Below are 24,467 nucleotides of genomic sequence, written 5' to 3' on the forward strand. Positions count from 1 at the left end.
ACCACAGAAACACAAAAAATACTTCTCCTCCCTGAAGAGCTTCCTTGGGATTTTCAACAAAGCTGATACCTGAATGGCATTACTCACAAAATGCTTATTCTCAGTGTTAATGGAGACGTCAGCTTTATTCTATGTTTATAATGAAAACAATGAAAGAAAATATACTTTTTAAAGGAAAAATTAACAATCCATGCTAAGTGGTTACTAAACCCATGATCCAAGTGTCATTTATTCCAACAGGGAGCTTTCCCCTGATTTAAGTTGATGATGACTTCAGCCTATCATTGGTTTAGATTAAGCTCTAAGATGCCTTAGGGGAACAACCTGTTCCAAGGTAGCTAAGCTGGAATTAGCTTCAGCTATATGACAACCCTCTCACAGACTGCTCATGCTTCATCCTAAACCTCACTCCATTGTTTTGGTTATTGCTTTCTGCCAGAACTTTTCTCCACTGATGATCTCTCTGCAGCCACAGAAGTTGATTTCCTCTTACGATGCAGCACCAGTGCCCTCCACATGACCAAAACCTATTGAAATAAAATGCCATTTCTCTTTTTAACCTCTGAAGTCCTATCCAAGATGTAGGTGAGAAATTCACCTTTTCATCAGCAGAACAGTGAAATGATAGCTATTCAAAAGGCTGAAACCTGAACCAGCACAGCCAGAGGCTGCAATTGGTCTGTCAAACTCACACATAATACCTATCCAAATTCCTCTTACAGTGAATAACTTGGCCTACACTCCTTTCACAAATATGTACTGTAGGTATAAATCCTGCACACCTCCACTAGTGCCAAAGCTCAAGTAAGGACCAGAGGCTCTTTCCAGTTTTCATACAATCAATCATATCATTCAATCCCAGAGTCACAGAATAGCCTGGGCTGGAAGGGACTCTCAAAGGCCATCTAGTCCAACATCCCTGCGAAGAGCAGGGACACCTTTCTCTACATTAGCTTGCTCCAAGCCCTGACCAACACGACTTTGAATCTCTCCAGGCAGGGGGTATCTTAACACCCCTCAAGGAAACCTCTCTTATAGGCCACCTTTAGGTACTGGAAGAGTGCTCCAAGGTCTCCAGAGAGCTCTTCTCCAGGCTGAACAGTTCCAGTTCTGTCATCCTTCCCTCTTAGGAAGGACTACATCCTTCTAGTAATCTTCACGGCTTTCCTCTCCCGGCTCCAATAGTTTCATGTTCTTTCTGTGCTGGGGACCCCAGAACTGGACACAGAACTCCAGGTGGGGTCTCATCAGAGTGGAGTGGAGGGGGAGAATCCCCTTCCTCGACCTGCTGCCCACACTGCTCTTGATGAGGACACACTTGGCCCTCCTGGCTGCCAGGGCACTGCTGACTCACGCTCATCTTGTCAGTGACCAGGACTTCCAGATCCATTTCCCCTGAGCTAGTTTCCAGCGTCTCACTCCCAAGTCAGTCTGTACATCCACGGTTGCCCCACCCCAGGCACAGAATCCAGTGCTTGCCCTGGTTAAACTTCATGCAGCTGGTGATTGCCCATGTTTTTAATTTGCCTACATCTCTCTGCAGGTCCTCTCTGCCTTCCAGGGAGTCAACAGTTCCTCCCAGTATGGTGTCATCAGCAAACTGATGTAAATGTACCTTCAAGTCCTGTGCCCAAGTCATTTATTTAGACAGTGAAGAGGCTCTAACTACAGTCATAGAGCTTGCAGCTTGCAGCACAGATCTAACCTTGTTTTGGCTACAGGCTAGAGAGGCCACCAAGCAGAGCACCTGCTAACCTTCCTCACAGTGCTCACAGACATCAGACTTATTTTGTATATCTCAAAGGCCAGTTTTGGATGGCTTTAAAGAATTAGCAATTTATCTTTTAGGAATAATAAAGCCAATGAACTTCCAACTTCAGCGTCTCTCAGTAAAGCATTTACTGAATCACAGTTTTGGGCTAGAGCAGCCCACTGAGAGAAGCAGGAGCTACTCACATCCTTTCAAGGCTAGTGAAAACAGCAGCTATCTGCACCATAAGAAACATCTACAGTTCAGCCCACATTATGGATTTTTGCCAAAATGGATTATCAGTCAGGGAAAACATGTCATTTGTCACCAGCAGAGATACCTCCAAAAGCAAACAAGGTCTAGAAGGTAAGTTCCTCCACTTACTTAATAGAGCTTATATTGGAAATCAGGTAACAATACTTGCACTTTTTTCTGTGCCTCCTACTCTCAACCTTCAACTCCTAAAGAGTCCTGTGAGAAGGAACTTCAATAGGAGCTTAATAGATGGTTTCCTTGTTTTTTTGCTAATGAGGCAGGACCTGCTAACTGGAGCTTGGAAGACAAGATGGTTTACTGCTGGAAATCCGTTAGCACTCAGACATATTACCCATGCTGTGGCTGGAGGGTGTTTTGCATTCAAGATAATTAACTTAATAAGGTAGTGAGAACCATTCTTTAACCAAAAGAAAATTTCTCCAATTTGGTATGCAAGAGCTTGCCAAATAAGGTAAAATAAGGTGGAACAAAAAACCCAACCAAATCTGTAACTCAGCAGTGAGTACTGACTCACCTTGCAACACTCCTTATAGTGCACCAAAGGGCAATGTTAAGGTTTTAGGACTTCAACACACATTGAATTCCATCATTAATGGTAATCTGGATGTGACTTGTTCTGTATTTTAGCCAACTTGACAAAATCATCCCTGACTTTGCCAAAATAATCACAAAACAGATCACTGGGTTCTGTACACTAAAGGAGAAGAATGAAAAACTAAATGAAAGAAGAGCTTTTCTTGTACACTGGAAACAACTGCCCATGCTTGGGCCTGAACACAGGACAATGGAGATAGTCCTGTTCATGCTCCTGATTAATTTAGTTTCTATCATGCTGGCAGCTTATTAAAGCATGTGGCTTGAATGGCCATGAAGAAAAAGGAGGTTACAACTGCACTACATTCACAGACCTGCCTCCAAAATCTGATAGCAAGGGGCTTTGTCTTTGAAAAAACAGGAACAAGCAAAGCCCTGTGTAAGTTCTTGATCATTCCCTCAAACCTCTATCAAAGCTGTAGATGGAAAGGGGAAGAGACAGGGAGATACAACATGGTACTCCTCAATAACGCTATCAATCTGAAGATGTCCTTGTGACGGCTTCTGGCTTGGCACAAACTATCTATAGATGGAGTAAGGAGCTGAAAACAGGGATGCCAACAGCCATGCCTATTTCTCATGATATGCTCAGTCCAGCCTGCTCCATCTCCACTGCCTGCTCAGCACCACCACACAAAGCCCTGCTGGCCTCAGGGACGAGCATTCACAGCTCCCATTGCCATGAACAAGGTAACACAGACAAGGCTCACCCACACGGAGCAATCTGCAGCTCAGAGCCCTACTTAGACGGGCAGATATATATAGCTATAGATATATATAGAGATAGAGATATAAAATCCTCTGCATTTTTAAAGGTGCTAACTGCTCCTTTCTGTCACTGCCTCCAAACCACAACCAAGTGCCCTCGGCAAGTCACCCACATGCTCAGAATCTGCCCACTTCAAATCTTTGTGATCCTCAATATGCACTTCATCTACATTTGTGCAGCACTTTATTGTAATAAATAATCATTATACTTGCAAGGCGAAAGAAAGCACAAAAAGGATGAGCTTGAAGGTAGGAGTGTTTTCCAGGAAGGTGGTAGGTAAGACGTGGGCCAGCACAAAGTCAGTATGCAGTTGTAAACTTACACGGACTATTTATAGAAGAGACTTTAATAAACAAGAATAAAACTCCCTTAATCACATGGGCTGCCAACCCATTTCTGAAAATCTGCTGTCAATTGATCCCGGCTATGCCAAAGGAGCTTCGTTCTGAGGATGCTGGGCATGTTTGCATGCTGTTATCTTTGGCAAATCTTATGCAGTTGAAGCAGTCCTTTGTGAAAACAGTGCAGCATTCCAGAAATAGCAAGTCTATTTTCTGCAGCACTCCTTTAAAGTCCCCTAGGCCATCACCGTTGCGGGTACAGTAGCCTTTGTACCACGAAACAAGTGAGATCTGCTTGGTTTTTCAAAGAGCATTAGTTACTAAGTTTTATGATGCCTGATTCTATTTTACAAGTGTTCTTTACTGGCTGCAACTTCTTTTTTTGAAGTAGTATGTTTGAACAAATAGGGGGCAGTCACCTCTTACCCCCGCATTTTCTCTTATGGACTATGCCTCTGGATCTCACAGGGAGTACTCTGACCTGGAGCACGTATCAGCCTCAGTTCGCAGCCTCCAGCACAGGGCTGTCCTCACTCTACCCAGGCAAGCAGCTGGACCTCAGAAAATTATACCCAAGATCAAGTGAGTCCCAACAGGGTCACAAAAACCTCAGACCAAAATGTGCCACAACCCACTCTCCAGCACTGGCAGGGCAAGCACAAGCCTGGAAGGGAGATGTATATTAATTGAGATGGGGAGCAAGTTCTACTCAGGTAAATAGACAAATTTACATTTTAGGGCAAAAATCAAGGCTAAAACTTATATTTATGAAATTGGATATCACTCCTCTGCTTCTAAAACTCAGTGTGCACATTTTAATGCAATATATATTGAGAAAAATATTCCAACTTAAACTGTAATAGGACTCTAAAAATTGTCTTGTATCATCTCTGCATGGTGTCAAAAACCTTAAGAGACATGATAAAAATTATTCTGAAGAATAAGGTGGTTTGCACTAAATGTTTCAGGTGCTAAGGCACATAACAGACTACTTTTCTGTAGTCTGGCAGTAAAATATCACATAGCTGTAGGGTAAAATGCATCATTAAAACAAAGTCCTCACACTTTCCAGGATGGAAGCTTGGCAGCTTAAATGTAAACAAAGCCGCACTTAAGTAATTTTTACATTGCCGAAAGGACAATATTGTCTGCAGAGCAAGAATGCACTACAGCATGGAGGCTGGAGACAGGAAACATGCTTGTGGTTTGGTTTGCTTCCAAAGCTTTTTGTTTTATTTTAACAAACAGCTGCAAGGTGTTTCTCTGAAAATTTAACACAAGGGCAAAATTCTCTATTGGTATAAATTAGCACCACACGTTTCGGTCATATTTTGCCTATATCCACCAGAAAACAATTTGGGGCAAGTTATTTAAATCCTACTGAAAAGCACTTGCAGTGTGGGTGCTTTCCAGTCAGTCAACAAGTTCAAGTGGTTTTGGTCTGAGGCCCCCTGAGTAAGGGAGACGTTTGGGAGAGGACATATTCACATGCAGAAGTCAATAAAAGCCTTTTAGCCTTTGGAAGAATCAGTCCTCTGTTCACCACTGCAGTTCCCACTCACTTTTATGAATTGACATAGCAGCACCACCCTGAGTTACTCTCTCTTCACAGCTGCACCAGGGAAATGCCATTCCAGGTACCCAAACAGAGATTTCATTGTTCAGATTAAAAAGAGGAAAAAAAAAAAAAAAAAAAAAGAAAAGAAAGGTCACCAAAAAAGTGACCCCTTGGGGGGGAGGAAAAAGAAAGACAATGAAGAAAAACAATAGAAAAAAAGTAGGATGAACTGAGAGGAAAGAAAAGCCCAAAATGTAACACTCCAGCTCTGCAGCTCTGCACCACGGTTGTCTGGGCTTTTTGGAGCTTCTTGTGGCCTACAAGAAGCCTGGATGCACAGGCTACCCTTGCTACTACCAACCAAGCTTCTCCCTACACGTTCTGAGAAGGCATACAGAGGAGTACTCTGGGATCTCAGTCCCACTAAGCGGTCCAGCATTATTTTAGTCTCCTGAAGGAATAAGGTTTTTGTCCTACCTTAACTTTTTTGAGAAGCAGCAGTTGCAATTAGGAGAATTAATCCCATTTAATCACAACTGAAACTTTTAAAAGCCTGGCTCAGATCCATTGGCTTTGACTTACTTCATGGATGAAATTGACCTTTTATTCAAAAGGGGTTTTCATGTATCTTCTTGTAAAGTTTATTACAAGAGTTCAGCACAGGTCATATAACAGCCATGAATTCTGGGTTACCAAAAATAGCTAGGACACTCTGCAGATCTCCATAGAAGCAGGTAATTTAAAGCTGATGCGCACGTCAGGTTAAAAGGCTGGTGTGGACATCTTTAGAAATCCCTTCTGGACCACCATGAATGGCTGTCAGTGAGCCTACATGTTTCTGCTGACCCTAACATCTCCAGCTATGTGTCACACAGGCTCGCACGTAGACATGCAAGAGTAAGGCACTTGTGTGACCCTGTCCTTTCAACAGGGAAATGGCATTATCAAGTCGACTGCCTGGGTTTACTGCCTGTCAGCCACCCCACTCAATTATTGGGTAATACCAGTGGGGCTGCTCATGGTCTCTCAAAGTTTCACTGCTCAGTAGTCCTTCCCCTTTTGGCTCTATTTTCACATTATTGAAGAGGCAATTCAGATAGGTAGGTTTAGATTAGATCTTAGGAAGAATTCTGTACTGTGATTGTGGTTAGACACTGGCACAGATTGTCCAGAGAAGCTGCAGATACCCCATGCCTGGAAGTGTTCAAGGCCAGGTTGGATGGGGCCCTGAGCAACCTGATCTACTGGAAGGTGTCCGTGTCCATGGCAGGGAGCTCAGAACTAGATGATTTCAAGGTCTCTTCCAACACAAGCCATCCTATGATTCTAGGAACTGCGGGACACAGTGGGCTAAACTCCACAAAGCCCCCCACAGCCATGAAGAGAGGATCTGTTCAGCCCCTGTATTGGCTTCTGTTTGTAAGGACCACTTCTATAAGAGGGATGACCACTACGGGTGCCAACATGGAAGACAGGACTGTCACTTCACATGTCCAGCTGTAACAGGAACAAATCTGGCTTTGCTTTACCTCCAGGGCTTTGAATTATATTTTGATACTTGTACTACAGCGCTGTTCCTATTACAGTGAAGAGATTACTTGATATGTCTGCTGCCGCCAGCCAGAGCAAGCGTAGTGACTCAGATTCCTTATGAACATGCATGGAGCCACATGCACCTGTTTGCTCTCCCATAACTAACTGCCCACATATTTATTCAACGAGTTTTTCACATAGCTGCTTGGGCAGGTTAGTCAGAGGTTCCTACTCCACTAGTGATCTGAGCTAGGGAAAAAAGCTGTTGGAGGATCGCCTACATCTCTATGCCTTATGATGATAATTACCTGTTCAGTGCTGCCAACAGTTACGCTGTTACTGGGATGTGCAAAAGCAAAACTCCAGGTGTTTGGTAAGCTCTCTGGTCAGCAGGAGAGTGTCTAAACAACAGAGGCACTTGAGAGGTCAGGAAGCCTCTGAGATGATGTCTTCCTGTCATGGGTTTAGAGTCTTGCCCTTGAGGCTAATTATCCTTTATTGGCTCTAGCCCCCAGTACACAAACACTGAAGAATGGGCACAGATGTTACTCCCACAGTGTGATTAAAGCTCCTCACCAGCAGCTTTGTGCACCACGAGGATGCAGCTGGACGAGGAGAAGAAACACCATATCAGCTCAAAGGAGAGTCCAATGGATATTTAACACTGGGCCTCGTCAGAGGTGAGAGCACCAGAGGCTGCACATCAGCCTGCACATCATTAGAGCCTTTCTGCTTGTTTACACACGATAAATGATCACAAAGCAGACTGAGCAAGTTGGTCTGTGATTTCCTCAGGTATGCAGTTGCCCAAACTGCTTGGCCAGACTGTCACTTGGCAGAGATTTTATTGTCTAAAACCAGCGATACACAATGGCTGGACAACAGCTGCATTCTGCCAGACCTCAAGGCCTAATCCAAAAAGTCCTTTAAATGGGCTGCAGCCAAAAGCATATGTGGACACCGAGACATCTGGACAAGCAGAGCCCTGCACTCATCCTGATGAGCACTGCCCCTCACTGTCTTCATAATGACACAACTCTTTCCAGAAGGGAATCGGCTTAAGGCGCTGGTGTTAAACTATCAGTCATTTATTGTAAAATTAATCTCTTATTTAAACTCCAATCCCTCCAAAACCCTGCTTCCAAGTCTGCCTTCTTCTTACCTCTAGTTCTTTCCTTTTAATAAAAAAGCAGCATATCTCCAAAAGCCGCAGCTCATTTCGATCTCCAGATGTACAAACATCGCTAAAAGCCAGTTTGTAGGTCGTAAATGAAGAACTGAGGAGTTTTATCAAAAACAAACATATGCACACATACACTCACACAAAACAAAATAGAGAAAACGCAGCAGAGGGGCAGGATTGCCAATCTCTGAGTTAAAAGGCCATCTGAGGCCTCAGAAAGTTCACCTTGTTAACAGTTAATAAAATTTTATCCTCAGCTATTATTATGTAAAAGTAACTTTTGTGCTCAAACACATGGTTTAAGGAAGCAATACTCCAGCATTATAATTAGCTTTAATCAAGCATGAAGCAGATATACTAGAAACTGACAACTTGTAGAACATCATCACAAGCTGTTTAAATTATGTGTAATTCCATTAAAAAGGAACGGCATTAAATACAAAATAGCAATTTTTTTTAAAAATTACTATTTTCTACAAATTCATATATGCTTACCTTACATAGGGAAACATGACATATTGAGGGGACAAATCCAGGGCAGTTCTCATACAGAGATTTCTGCCCATTCCGATTAAACATAAAATGTTAAAACATCAAAACCTTCTCATGAAAGAAAAAAAATCTCAGAAAAAGTCCCAATCTAAGAATTAGACCCAGAAGCAAAGAAACCTTCATTTGCTTTGGTGACTGAGTCTCTAGGAATAGGACTTCCCCTCCTTTTTGATGACTAGCGGGGCTGGTACGTGTCCATGCCAACTCCCGCTCTGGTTCTGTGTCCCTCTCTCCCCGCCGGCAGCGTGCGGCTGCTCCGGAGGCAAATTCTCACTGACCACACGTGGAAGACACACCTGGAAACTGGCACATACAACACACAGCACGGCCTCTGCCCCTCACAGCCCTGCAAACTCACGGGCGAGGCGCTGCCTGTCCCGTGCCACCCCAGGGCTGACCCTAAGCCGCGCTCCCACCGGCGATGGCACCATCTCCGGCCAGGCCGTGGCGGCCCTGGCCCAGGGCGCCGCTCCTCTGCCTGGCAGGGGTGGCCTCTGCCATCAGGGAGGTGCCATCCACGGTGCACGCTCCAGCAAATGCTGCCCCGGTGCCTGGGGCTGTGCAGGAGCAGCAGCCAGCTCCGCACGGGCAGGGAGGAGAGCAGGCAGGACAGCCTCTGCGTCAGGGCCTCGTCCGGAGCCAGCAGGGGAAACCGGCCCAGGGGCCCGCGCTCCCTCGCCATCGCCTCACCAGCCCAGTGCACCTCACAGAGATTACACTGTGAAGCAAGATTATTCACTAGCACGGATAGGACTGTGGAACGAGCAAAATTATCACAGCTGGAATACCTATCTAACAAGCTGGTTACTTGTAATGGGCTTCTATCCCCTTCCTCCCTGCCATCGGTTTTGCCCGAAACGCCAACTACTCATCTTCCCTGCGAAAAAGAGACAGTTAAGGCCATCTGGCAATTTGCATTTATTAAAAGTCCCTATTTTTGTCTTCCTCTAGTCACACAGCTTGGATCATCCACATATCTTCTGACTAAAACCCTGAAAACGCAATGTCCAAGACTCTGGGAACAGTCTGTATTTGACTCGCGCCAAGTGGAATGTATTACTAGATTACACATATGATCTTCGTTATCTGGGATATTTAGCCTTTGGCACAGGAATCCCAGAAGATGACATGCCAGAATCACTGTGCACTGGAAGAAGGAAAAACAGCCTCTCTGTGAATGGCATAACATTACTTCTGTGCAAAAAAGGGGAGAAAACACCTTGGAAACTTGGGAAATCTTCAGTTTTTACCTTCCACTTCTTCAACCGTTAAAGCCACACAACAAAATTGGGTAGGGATAACATTTTAGGAACTTCCTTTTCAGGTTCTTTAGGGATTTATTAATAAAACTTTCTAAAAAATATCCTTTGGGATTTCTTTTTAAAACAGCCTGTGCTTCCAGCTTACACCAAAATAACATCATAAACACTCTTCATACTCTAAAAAGAGTTGTTACATTTTCAGTATTTTAACACCTTTAATGTGTGGACACACAGATCTATAAATAGTCTTCCAGACTCAGAAATTTTGAGATTATATTACTTGGTTTCAGCATGTAAAAATATCACTTTCAAAGATCTGTTGAGGTGTGCAATAGAAAAGGAGAAGCTGCTGGCGACTGCAGCACAGAGTTTAGCTGTCCCTGTGAAATATTAGAGATGCAAGCAGAAGACCACCAGTGCAGAGCAACAACTTGGGTTTTGTCACGTGTGAAAATCGTTTTGAGGGACAGCAGAACAAAAGTTGAAAATTTGACTTGAAAGAAGTCTTTATTATTCTGTATCAGTTATTTGAGATGACAAGACTTGATGCTTTAAATCCAGGCCTCAAACATTTCTATTTCAAGCATGTAATTTGTATTGCACTGAACTGTATCATTAAGTTGTGCAGGTTTCACTAAAAGACACCAAGAAAAAGTAAGAGGAAAATTACAACTGTGGAACAAGTCCGGGAACAAATACAACTAACCCAAATCCTTTCCTGATTTCATACACATTAATGGAGTTAACAATCTTTTTTTTTTTTTTTCCATACCTGAATATGAGCCAAGAAAAACACCAAAAGCTTACTTCCCCAATGTATTTCTACAATAAACTTAATCAAAGTGCTTCTGGAGAGTACATTTGATGGTGTGGAACAGTCTTCATCTGGCTATTCACCACAATCTTGTGATGAAAAAGAAGTTGTACAGAAAAGAGAAAAAAAGAAGAGAAACAAAAATGGGTAACAATGACGGTCTACATATTTTAATTTCTTGTATGTAAGGGCCCAAATTCCACTATAGTATCTATACTATTTACTATGTTTCTCTTCTGCCTGCAGGTACAAGTCAAGTGAGGCATGGATTACAGCACAGTTTCCCTTCTGTGCACCACCATGCCATACAGCCATCCCAGAATTCTCCTATAGGCCAAATATCATGCAACTCCTTCTTCATGACTGACAAGGCAAGGCAAGATTTGTAAAAAAAAGCTGAATAATCATTAAACCAAATTATATAGCTGGAGAAAAAGACTACAAGCTTTTAAGCACACAAGACAATGGCACAAACAAGCATCTGTTTTGTCCAGCTAGATCATCTTGTCTTGCTCACATCCGTGTGTCATCACAGCTAACACCACCATTGAAAACCTTAGTCCTCTGAAAGCTAAATAGCCATCTCCAGACATCACCATGGTTTCTTTAAATAAATAGCATTAATAAACTTTAAAATGCCCCAGAGTAAGTCTGTCCAAAGTGCCACTACGTTTTATGAAAGAGCCCTGTATATAAACCAGGGACACCTGACATATAAAGTGTTATAAAAATACAAACTGACTTGGCTTCTAAGTATTTCCTGCCCTTTTAAACTTTGCACTTGTTCATTAATTTCAACAAATATTGAGGTGAGCCAGCTGCTGAGGTGAGAGTATTCAAATAAATCCCTCCCAGATGTTTGTTAACTTCAGATAGGAGCTTTATTATCTACAACTCATTAATCAACCATTAACAAGTAAGTGTTATGGAGTCCCAGTATTAAGGTTCACTGCCAGAGAAGAATAATAGATTTTGCAGATTGGCTGTGTCTATAAGAATTAAGAGCAGAGGCAGGTCTGAGGTAAAACATTTGGAGGAGATTAGAAAACATGAGAAGTCATTTTGTTGCTCTTCAGCTCTCCTTCAGAGAAAGCACTTCACCAGAGTTAAGCATTTACACAGCAAACCGAGTGGAAAGTTCAAACTCATCCATCAGTTTGGTGATGAAGAGGAATGTGCTTTGCACAGCCAAACAAGGAAGTCAGGCACAGGTGAGAATTGCTGCTCCTGTGAACAATAATAAACACCACCCAAAGTGTCACCCTCTAAACTGGAAGACTCTGAAGCTACAAAATCACCTGCTCTAACTTCAGCATCCTCAGACTTCACCCAATACCTCTCACAAAGGCCACAGACTTCAGCTCAAAACAACAGAAGCAGCTAAATTTTGCATGCCACAGGCAGAGGACAGACATGACTGAGGCAGCATTCATCAGTTGCGAAAACAGCATCATTTGCCGTGTAGGATAAGCACTGCTTACTGCAGAACAAGGAAACTCATTCCCCTCTTCGGTCCTCTCCACCAGACAGTTTCTGCCAACTGGCCTTACAAAAGAATCCTTTCACACACTAGATTTGGAAATCATTCTGATCTGGGCTCTACAAGCAAGACACTGAAGAAAGCATGAAATTCTTAGGTGAAAATGTAGTGTGTATTACACTCGGTGTCCCTCCAGCTATTTCTGATTTCTGATACTTATGGAGCAGGCAATAAAGTAAATTGAAAAAGCAGAATTGAAGAAAAATATTCATGTCTGAATACCAGCAGGTAAATGAATTTTGACTTTCCTATTTTGCAACTCTGATTTTTTCACAGAATACCTTCACAAGTTTCTGAAATACTGTGGAATTCTGCATGATGTCAAACCAGGTATTAACTAGATCAAAGACAAAAAACTTTCCAAAGCTCACGTACTGATTACTTAACACGCTACAGAGTAGGAAAAAAAACCCTTACAAAGCCATACTTTTATTTCCCTCAATAACATTTCTTCATAAAAAGCAATACACAGCTGGAAGCATTAACAGCCTACCAGATGGTTTACTTCTCGATAAACACGTTTTCTAAGTTTAAAGTCCAATGAACTGTAGTGCAGGCAGAAAAAAGTTATGTATGCAGAGCAGTTCAAATGGCAGGTCAGGGCTGGGGCTGGACAGGGAGCTAGCTCCACAGAAACTTCCATTTCTATAGCAGCTTTACATTGGAGAAAGGAGAGAGAGGGAGGGAGGATGGCTGATTCTGGTAGAAGACAAGGACAAAAAAGGCTGAATGTTTAACACCCACATATTCAGCCCCACAAGAGCTAATACTGGGCAGGGGAAAGCTGTGATCATGAGATCCTGGCCCACAGCATTGTCCTAAATCAGCAGGGGCTTCCAGAGCCCTGGAGAGCCTGTACCATGCAGCAGGCAATGATGGAAGAATCTTAGCTTAAATTAAATTGTGCAATTCTACAACGAACAATGCTGAGTTACGCCTGACACTGTGGAAGTGTCCCAGGCAACAAGCATCCATCTTCTGCCCATGGTGTCTCCGCAACAGGCAGCCACAGCCAGTCACAAACTGGTCACAGCTGAGCAGCCAAATGTCACTTGCCTGGTTACAAATTGCAGAGCAGCCCTGCCCACCCAGTCAGGTAAAAACAGCTCAGTGTGGCAGCACCAGGGAAACCCCCTCTGGGAGCTCAGCCCTGTGCCTGGGCTGGGTCTGTCAGGTCTTTCAGCAAGCTTTATGGCCGTGCAGCTACCAAGGAGCCTGAATTGTGTTCAACAAACTGATGTGGACAATAGTTGGAAAACATTTCGAGTTTTGGGCTGAGAAACTGTCAAACAGTACAGCCAGCAAAACTCAGGCACTCACCTTGAGGCCGATCTAGATCTGCTGAGCGCTTTGACAAAGATCAAAGATGGTGCAGACTGGCGTCTTTGGGCCAAACTCTTCATTTTCTGATTGGAAAGAGAAACAAAATGAAATCACGGGTGAGATTCAGAACAGTAACTGCATGCGTACGGACTGGTCACAGCCAGACTCCAATTTCAGTCCATGGGTAAAAGGCAAAGCTACTGCCCTCAGCAGCCCTGGAGGGGGAAGATATCACATGGTAAGAAAAGCAAGAACATTACCAGGAAAAGCTGAAAATTAGTGCCTATACAAAGATACTTGAGGTACCCTGCACACATGAAACAAACACCTAGAGCTGGTCCTCAACCACTTTTTTGTCCCTTAGTAATTTATTGTACTTTAAATTTATCAGATATCCAGGTGGTGGTTTAAATTTCAAATGCTTCATAAATTTCTGTGTCAGATCTGACATCTACCATAAATTAAGGTTTGGATTCTACCCACCTGACCTTACATGCTACATTAGGCTACGCTTTTTAACAAATCTTTAGATATGAGAGCATTTTCCTTCCCTACTAATCTATCTGGAGCATTGTATCTTGCCCCTCAGTAGTCAATAATCAACAATGGCATTTTTTCCATTCCTGATTATGTATGAGAAAAATAAAATAGGGATAGGCAGGACAGTTGTTAGCACAGAACTAGGAAGAGAATGAGAAAAAAGAGACACTCAAAGACAGAGAACACCGCAGGGGAAAAAAAAGCACAAGGAAGAGATTAAAATGTCAGTAGCTAACAAGGGAGCATGGATTTCCAGTCAGTGAAGTTGAAGACTACAATAAAAATACCGAGTAAATAAATACCACTGTTTTCCCCAGAGGTCGAAATTTTCAAAAGCACCCACAGGAGACAAAAACACACATTTCCCTGAACGCAAATGTATTCACCACGATGCATTCAGTCTTCCTCCTGCAGCCAGAAGCAGGACTGAGTAGTCCTGGCCCTAACCCTGGAGGGCTGTCTTGAACCGGTTGTGCAGCCTGCTGCCAAGGTGCATGACCTCTCCTCTCACTGACCCTCCACCAGATGGGTGACTGTTACCTTTTTTAGCTCAAATACTTTTTAGAATAAACTCCTGAACAAAAGAACCAGGGTCAAACTCTTCCTGCGACCCTGACAGGAGAATATGGGAGGATGCAGTGGTACCTTACACCGCCCTGGCCACCACTGAGAGCCCACTAACAGGCGAACCTCTGACAGTGCTGAAGTCTCTGTTGTCAGCTAATCACAAAGCGTGACTGCCTTCCTTCGTACCAAAAATAACCACTGACTACCAGGACAAATATGTCAGGACAGTCGGAACAAGTGATTCTTCTGCCAGTGTATGTGCTGGACGTGGCATACATACATTTTGTTTGGGCAGGTGCACAGGGTGCTCCCCTCGGAGAAACTGCACCCTGCGTATTTTACTCGCTTGTGACAAATGCATTTCTTTTATTCACTGCAGTCCATCTGTTATTCTGTCACTTTTTTAGTTCTCTCTTTATTGATGTGGAGCATGCTTGTTTGTTTCGTCACTCAGCTTACAGCTATTGTGCAGCAATTGTTACAAACTCAACTGCGCAATCTCAATTCACCTTTAAAAATTATCCCCTCCTCCCTATTTTATCAAAAAATAACCTTCTCAAAAGTAATGAATTAAGTCTGGGAACATTTAGCTGTCTCCAATTGGACTATAACTGGATAAAATATTACTAATAAAAGAGATGCCTAATTTTAAGACATTATTTTAATAAATAAATAAGAGAAATTGTTCTAGTGAATTAAATCTCTGTCTTACTGCTAGCAAATCTGAAAAGCTGTTAGAGGTTTAAAAAGTAGCATACCTGCAAACACGAAGACAAAAAGAGATCTCTGTAACAATGCAGTGTAACATGCTACAGAAGATCAGCCACGTATGTCACATGATTTTAGGAGTTTATATAAAGCATCAACTCCCAGTGGGAAATTTACTGCAATTTACTCATTACTGGGCAGGTGGCTTTTGGAGGGGTAAAAACTGGAGCATCTCAGCTCCTGCAAATGCAGTGGAAGTTTGGTTACATTTCCAAAGAGATCATTAGGTCTGAAAAGAAAGCCACTGGGAAACAAACAAACAACCCACCAAACCTGCAGTATTTTAAAACCTATGGCAATTACAGTGGTTTTTTTCATGCTTGAGTTAGCAGTGCTGACTAGCACCTGTGCCAGCGAGATTCTAGTCTTGACTCAAATGTCTGAAGACCAAAGTAGAGTCTAGACTACAGCAAGTTTAGTAAGAGCTCAAATAACTGGCAGAGATAATCCTGGTTGGAGGGGATCCCAGCAGGTCTGAGATTCAGCCTCTCTGAACCTGCTGGCCCATTCAAGCAGGCCACCTCCAGCGCAGGTCTGTGATACCTCCAAGGATGAGATTCCACAGCCTCTCTGGGCAAACTCCTAGCACAGCTACTAAGCAAATCTTAACAGAAAAAAAAATGCCTAAAAACATAAAAAGTTCACTGATGAGAAAAGGAAAATTTTCACAGCACTCGAGTGAGTCAGGTCAGCTGTATGCAAATAAACACATTACACAGAAACATTGATTAGAGACAGAAAGGGGTGTTTTATTTTTATTTTGCTATGTACAGAGCTTGGGAAGAGAAAATAAGTGACCATCATGACAACTTAAATTGATTCACTTTGAGAAGGGAGAGGATAAATTCATTTAAGCTGGATCCAGTCGCCTGCTATCCTCATTTTTATTGCTTTTATTATGTGCAAGGACGGCAATGTGGAGAAGAGGAGATATATCTTGAACAGCTGTAGTGAGAGCAGATGTTTGGGAGGAAAAGGAGATGCACTGACCAACAATCTAAGCATGGAACACATAGAAGCATTTCTCAACATGTGTCCCACATCATTACCTCCTATTTTTTTCATGTAAATATTAGAAAGGTCATCACAGACAGAAATTCTCATACTTGCTGGCTGAGTCACACCCATGTGAAACATATCATAAAATCAGTATCTATAACGAATGTTTACAGTGTGCCAGACGCAAAGATGATAATCTTGCATCAGTCAGGACAAACTGGAGTTATTTCTGTCTTCCTCACATTCAATAGCTTGAGTTCCTGTCCCCTCCCCTCCGATTCAGGTTTAACTTCATACTTTCTGCATTTCTGGTTGTGGTTGTCTTGACTTTTTAACAGAAACAAAAAGGTCTTGCATTTTCAGTTGTTGTCCTGGTGGTAGTATTTGGCCAGCTTCTCATCCGGTATAAAAAAGTCATAGGCCTGTAGACTGGAAAAGAATGAATGTACACCAGGTATCGATCAGACCTACAATCTGACACACTGCTTTGCAAACTGTGATAGTAGGTGGTTTATGAGCAGACCAGCCCACCATGCTGAGGACAGAAAGCTTGCAAACCATCGCTGAAAATATGCTGTCTCTTCTCGGGAATCAGAGCCCTATGGACTACTGCAACACTTGCACAAGTATCTCACAAGTCATCAGCTGGAGGAAAAAATCTATTCCTGGATGCCAGTATTCAACTAATTTTGCCTCGCAGTTGAAGTGGATGATGGTACTATATGAAACTTACATAAATCAATATATCGCCCAGTTACAATATTGTGTTCCACTGTGGAAAAGATAACATGTGATAAGATCAAAGAAACTGGAACTGTTCCTGCACTTTATGTGTCTCACTTTACTATATCGCGCCTCTAAAGAGAATGGCAGAGCGTGAACTAAATAAAGAACGAATGAAAAGAGTTGAATGGTACTTACTATTTATTTTGTGATGACAAGTAACTGAAGTAATGCATACAGAGTGTTTATAATATTTTCAAGTATCTAGAGAAGTTAAAAATCCATGCAGGGAGTGGACACCCTGCTGCAGCTATTGCAGACGTGCTGGAGGTCAGAGCAGGTGGGCTAAGACAGGGACTGTGTGCGGTGATTCCATGGGAGCACACTGCCCATGTTGCCAGGCTGTGCTGCCTGACCCATGCCATGGTCAGACACACGCAGGAGGATTCTTCTCCCCCAGCCTCTGACTCACACACCTGAGCTGTTTGCCCTGTGCTCCTTTTATAGCAGTTAGTGAGAAAAAGTCAATTTAGGGCACAGTTCATCTTGTCTGAAGAAGTTTTCCTCCACTGACTGTAAAAGAAAAGGTGACCAAGAAAATAGAGTTAATCATCATCAATCCTCTCTCTCCTTGCTCTCTGAGCAAAGGACAGGGAACAGAAAAATGTATGCGCTCTATAACACAGGGAATAATTGTCTTCTTGCAGTGGTTTGAGTGTAGGATAAGGAAACAATGTTATTTGATGCCTGTTTAAGAAACTCATATGAAACAGTTGAAAATTTTATTTAGTTCCCGAGTGACAGGTAAACACAGCAGAAATGCCTCCTCAGCAATGCGCAGATAACCTTGTTAAAGCTTCCTCAGACACTGAAGGATTTCAGGCTCCTGATTTACAGGCTCACTCCAGAAATGGGTCAAGGCTGGGACATCTGCCTGGGTCATTTAACTGGGTGACAGGGACAACCCTCAGATGTGCCAATGCCTCGAGCTGAGGATTGCTTTCAAGTGGCTAAGCTCTCCCTTTCACTGCTTTATTTTTCTAATGAAAGGAAGTCTGATTTTAACAAATCCTACTCTCAAAATGTATTTAAGTTAATAACTATGAGGGATTTCACCCATGCAAACTCTGCTCTTGTTGTCTGAGCAACAAAACATATCTGTGGCACACACTCCTGGTTTAGCTAGATATGAAGCAAAGCACAGGCAACAAATCCTTACCAAAACTGGGAGGCAAAGTTCAGCTAACTGCCTGACAATCAAAGAATCCAAACAACCCTCAGCATATAGCAGTTAATCTTCCAGGACAACTGAGCATCACCCCTACCCCTGTATCACTGGGCCACTTACAAGAGGCAACAGGTTTTATTTCCCTACATGCTATAATCCAGTATTTGTTAGACTTACAGACTAGGGTTGTCAAAAAGCACCAAAGAATAACAATAATCTCTCATACTTTGTTAAAGCAAGAAATTGACCTATGCTGACCTATAACATTCTTGAGCCCTCATAAACAGGGTGAGAAGATGACTGCATTTGAACTGCTGGCTCAAGCAGCAGGGATGTAGGTCCCACAGAGCGACCATTTACCATACAGGCAGAGCAGGTGACAAAACTATGTGCTTTTGTTTATGCTGGCAGAATACTTTTACTTACAAAGACCTTCCTAGAAAGAAAGCCATTTTTGGATGGGTAATCGTGGAGAAAACAATCGCAGGGGCACAAGAGAGAAGAGCTATCAACACAGTGGAACCGAAACCACATCATCACGGAACAGCAGCTGCTAGAGAGCTCAGCAAAGCCTGAAGGCCATCTCAGAGTAGCAAGCAAAATGGATAAAAGAAGCTAAGAGCAAAACATGTTGCACCAATTACTTCCCGAAGGATACAAATCCTTGGAAGCACTGATACGGATGTCTTCAAAAGATTCCACTCATCTACACCACAAGATGAAGATGTGAAAGATTAGTAAGAACACCATAGAGGAGCGGAACATCAAATATGTTGCTTGTGGGTCCTACCATGAGTCAGGGCACTGCTCAGACCAGTGACTCCTTGTGTGGTGGTCTCGCTGAAGCCCAGTGTTTCCTTTCAAGCCTGCCACAAAGCAGGCAGGTTAATACATGGACAAAATTCTGCCCCAGTTTCTGTACATAAAGACTTTCTCAGGAGCAGTTTACAGATGACAGAGAGGAGATTCCCCCTGTTCCACATCTTCAAGCAAGATTAAGTAGAGAGGCAATAATTTGTTATGTGCAGCTCTTGGGTATTAGATCCCGCATGACCTACCGTGCCCCTCTCTTTCCTACTGCCACCAGGAGGGGCAAACAAAAATCCCAGGAGTAGGAAACACTAGCACTAGAACACGTTGTTTTCTGCATCATTTTCAGTTTCTCTCCTGGACAGAGAAATGAAGGATTGCTGACACAAGTTGGTAATTACAGCAGCACCAGGAGGCACATCACAAGAGTAAGTTCCCATAAGCCAGCAGAGCCTGCCAAGGTGATTTTAACCTAAGGACCCACTTCGCGGGTGATTTCATTAAAGCAGGGGCTTTTTCAGCCCTCATCAGAGACAAAATGGCTACAGGATATGTCTGCAGGATGATAGGAATTGTACATCACTTCACTAAATAGTGCCAGAAGGGTTCCTATGTGTCTGAAATTTCCAGCACTACCGGGTGTGATTTTAGAAACAACCCACCAGCTCCTCAGCCAGGACCACAGTAAACAGGACAGACAGATTCTTGCAGGAAGAAGAAATTTCTGCTTAAGGAGATTTATATTGAAAAAAACATACATATATTGGCATGAGATCAAGGTATCATAAAATATAATGGCAAATACATATTTGATTCATCTTTTCAGAGTAAAACAAGGGATGAAGATTATGTATGATAACTCTTTCAATGCCATTAACTTCCTTGAATTTATCCATTTAATACCCTGTTGAGGAACACTGTAACTCCCTTTTCCCTGCCAGTAAACTGTTGCTGCATTTGTGGTCAGAATCATAAAGAAACACATACTTATGGTGATGGAATTGCCAGATTTCAAGTCTCAAACCATAAATGCTACTTTGATTAGTATTCAAAATGGTTACATTTTTGCACACTTTGCAGGTGTAAATACTAAAAATGGCTGAGCCTCTAAAACATTTTAAGCAGTTACTCAAAATCTTTAAGGAGGCAGCAAAAATCCTGGGAGTGACTCCTTATGCTACCAGATATTGTTTTGTGTAAAATATTCAGGGTAGGTTGGAATCTAGCCCCTCTGGAAAGAGAGAAGTGAAACACCAGGAACTTATAAATATGCTTAAATGACCCAGCTGCTACTGCTGACAGAGTCACATTGGCATAAAAGACATCTCTGCTGCTTAGTTTGTTTTGACAAATTTGTAGAGATAAGCTCTATCAGTATAATCACTTTTACTCATGCTACTTCAACCCACTTCAGAGTTGCATCAATTTACTGGTATTGGTTACTAAGCTAACAGTCAATACTAAACTTCTCTGTAAGTCAATCACACATAAGGAGTCCAGTGACTCCAGTACATCCAGTAACGGAGGGAAACTAGCCCAGAATTTTCCAAAAGTGTTAACTAAAACACTGCACTTCAATGTCACCTTTTAGCAGAGTGTCTTGAGTGCCTTGTAAGCTTTTAATAGAGAGAACCTCCCACAGACTGTGAGGTAGGTTAGCAGTGCAAATTATTTTGCATGCCAAGAATAGGAAAAGAAACGTTTCCAGGATATTAGTTTAATTTTTTTTTTTCATGTAAAATACATGAAAAAAGCCCCAGACATTTTCTGTCCATATTCTGGTTCTGTGCTGTGATCAAGCATGTGATCCTTCAGCTTCGTTTTGACAGCCAAGCAGACGATGAAGTAGGAGTTCAGAAAACCACAGAACAATGCAGAAAATCTCAGCTAATTTGAGAAAATACAGTCAAATTAATAAAAAGGGAGAAAGGTTCATGGTCACCTAGCGTCACATATTTAGGGGTAGCTTTTGCCAGAAAGTGAGACAGTTGATGTTAAATATGTATTTGCAACAAAACTGTTTAACTTGACATGCTGCGTCACCAGTATCAAAACTGATTTCTTGCCAACACATTCTTCCATTTCAGTGCATGTCACCAATACAGACAAGGTAATCTCCCTGGATCCAAAGAAGTTTTTCTGTATTGTGAAAAAAATGATGCTTTGGCACTGAAAGACATCACCGAGGTATATATAGAGTCCAAAGGACCCAAATAGTAAAAGAAATATTTGAACTGTCGCTGAGATCCAGCTTCAGGCAAAATTAGGAATACTCTTTTCTTGTACATGGATGAGGTTAGGGATCTTCTTCCTCAGAGAGGCATAAAGAGGTGGCACGCTAGTAGTCTCAAGGAAGCACCACAGCCATGGACAAGCAGCTAAGCTGTTGGCTGGATGTTGGTGGCTGCCTATGTTGGCTGTGCATGGTGTACAAAGCTGCCATATGCTGCAGGGCCCTGCCAGGGTCTCAAGCTGCTTCTCCACAGGAGGATCTCCATCTGTACCCCCGCTGCATGTGCCTCCACGCTGAGGAATTCCAAAAGGGCTGCCAAGATCCGTAAAAAGTAATATCCCTGCTCCCTTGTCAGCGTTGGCAAAAACAAGGCCCGCATTCCTTTGACTGTGGGCTCTTTGGAGCAGGAATAGGAAACACAAGTGCTACCATTAATATTTGTCCTCAGAATGCTGAATAATGAAGCGGAACTTGCACGATAAAAACGTTCATCTTCGCAGGAATTGAACATAACTTCTCATTTCAGGTGGGTACCTAGCATCAGGGCTCTGCCAGGTTAGAAGGTACATGGTATTCTGTCTTCAGCAAAAATGAAATAAATGTTTGATAAAAATCAAAGCAGCACATGTAGCCATCTCAAATTAGATCACAGTACTTGGAGAGGGTGTCTACTCCAACATTTTGCCCAGCTGGGCAGCAGAAGGTACTCCACTGCCTTGTGTAGGTGTATCACATGCCCAATTCAGAAACCAATCAGGTATTAACTGAAGCAAAGTGTAGTAGAAATATTGGCCAAACTCTCTCCAGGCAACCATTCCACCACTGACAGCAGCTGTCATAAGAAGAGGTCCCCAGGGCTGCAGTCAGGCTGGGGCACTATGTAGCTTGGTGGGACACAAAGACACAACCCGTGAGAACACACAGCATCACCTCCCAGCCTGACACACCAGCAGGACTTCTCTCTGCACTGCTGTGCCATGGCCAGCAAAATCCCAGTGACTGCTTAGCCACAGGATTGCACACAAGCTCAGACTCTACTGCCGTCCTAAATTGTCACCAGGAGGGCAGATTTACTTATGGACACTGAAACCTGGCCAGTCATTCTAATCCTGACAGCCTATTTGGCAGTCGCCTGAAGTGCACCTCTAAAGACAAGGCAGTGGATAGATTTAAATGTCACTGTGAAGCAAAATCTGCAAGGCAGCAAGGTACCAGCTCTACTTTGGATAGAAAAACACTACAGCACTTGCTAAACCCAAGAGAAAAAAAGAATTCCTGTTTCATACAGCAGGAAGAATCTGGTTATTACAGTTCGCTTGTTACAGCTAACTACAAGGCAGAAACAAGCGCTTGGCTGTATGCAGAAGAGAGCATTTTGCACTTGATTGTGTCAGATGCTGAACAGCAATTTGACACCGAACAGATTTTACAGCCAGTTCTGAAGATGGGATGAGACTCTTCTGCTATCAGTTGTATACACCTCGCACAAGGTGCTTCTTCAGGAAGCTTCTTATATTTATCTTGCACAAAGCACGTGCGAGAGCAGCCACCAAATATCCTCATCTCCACCAAACCCTTCCCTCGCTCTCTCCGGGCACACATGCAGCAGATCCCTCTTTGATCCCCCCCGGGATAAACACTCTGCAAACCTTTCCCCAGCTCTCTCTGATACCCACCGAGCAAAACCTCCAGAAATCCACCCAGCAAAACGTCCTTTAGGTTTCCCCACGAAATCCATGTAGCAAACCCCCTTATCGCTCCAGCACATCCATGCAGCAACACCCTCCGCGGCAGATGACCGGGAAATCCATGCAGCAAAGCTCTGTGACTCCAGCGAACAGCATCCAGCGAACAGCATCCAGCAAACCCTTCCCTAGCTCCCCGGGACCGCTGTGCAGCGGCGCTCCTTACCTACCCTGGACATGCAGGCAGCAGCCTCCCTGCGCTCCCGGGACATGCGTGCGGCCACCTCCCGAGGTCCTCGGGTTATCCACCCGTCAGAAGCCCCTCGGCCACGCTGGGCACCGCCGCACTCCCAGCTCCCGGGGGAGCCAGTTCACGAACCCTTCCCGTCGACAGCCCCGGCTCTGCCAGCGGCTCCCCCGACCCCGGTTCCGACGGCGGCGCGCAGGACCCAGGACCCAGGGGGATAGCGCGGCGGAGCGCGCGATGGGGCCGCGCCGACCTGCGGGAAGCTCCCGCAGGGAAGCTCCGGGACAGGGGCGAGGGCCGGGGAGCGCTTTCCCGTGCGGTCTCCGGGGGCGGCCTCACCTTCTTACTGTCGGCGGCGGCGAAGCCCCTGCTCTCGCCGCTCACCGAGGACGAGCGGCCCGGGCCGAGGTGCTCCTGTTGCGGGGACATGACGTCCATACAGCCCCGCACCGCCGCGCTCCCGCCGCGGCGACACCCGCGCCGCCGCCCGCACCATGGACAGGGCGCGCCGCGCCGCGCCACGCCCCCCGCCGGCGGGACACGCCCCCGAGGGACACGCCCTCTGATGCCACGCCCCCTCGGCCGCGCCGGGCCCCTCTCCGCGCGGGGGGCTCCGGCTGCGGGAGGGCGGTGGCGCGCATGCGCGGCTCCGGGGGGGCGCGGGGGGCCGGGGACGGCGGTGGGCGGCGATGCGCGCGCCCGCGGCCCGCGCCTGCGCGCGCTGCGGGGTCGGGGGCGCGCGGGGGCGGCGGGGTCCCGGGAACGGCGCGGGCGTGAGAGGGGCAGAGCGCTGAGGAGCGTGTGGCAGGGTCAGAGCGATGGGGAGCTGCTGTAGGGTCCCGGGAGCGGGGCGGGTGTTGCAGTGTCACAGCACTGTGGCCCCCCGTGTGTCCCTGCTGCGGCCAGTTCAGCACGAGGCCTGGCTCTCCCCAGATCCCTCCCGCGGGGGGACCCGTCTGAGGAGCGGGGTGCAGGTGCGGGGGTCCCTAGTGCCGAGGAGAAGCGAGCGTGGCACCACGGGCTCCCGGTGCGCTGCGGGACGCCGGGGATGCCATCGTGCTCCAGAAAGCCGTGAGCACTGGGGAGGAGGAACCACTAGTTCCTCTGATGGATGGTGTTGGCTCAAGAACAAATGGTTGTAAGTAGGCTATAAATAAATCTCAGCTGGAGAA

The 24,467-nt window shown here is 44.6% G+C and overlaps 1 protein-coding gene across 1 annotated transcript in view; it reads right to left on the reverse strand.

Annotated features, from left to right (window-relative positions):
* The window catches only part of ARHGAP20 (Rho GTPase activating protein 20), a 58,143-nt gene extending 34,407 nt beyond the window's left edge, over positions 1 to 23,736 (reverse strand). Inside the window, 2 exon segments of the mRNA XM_040055454.2 lie at positions 13,493 to 13,578; positions 23,635 to 23,736. Coding sequence (XP_039911388.1) covers positions 13,493 to 13,578; positions 23,635 to 23,733 — 185 coding nt within the window. The 5' untranslated portion in view covers positions 23,734 to 23,736.
* Between the last annotated feature and the right edge of the window lie 731 nt (positions 23,737 to 24,467).

The sequence above is a fragment of the Hirundo rustica genome, chromosome 2, assembly GCF_015227805.2.
Source record: "Hirundo rustica isolate bHirRus1 chromosome 2, bHirRus1.pri.v3, whole genome shotgun sequence".
NCBI lineage: Eukaryota > Metazoa > Chordata > Aves > Passeriformes > Hirundinidae > Hirundo > Hirundo rustica.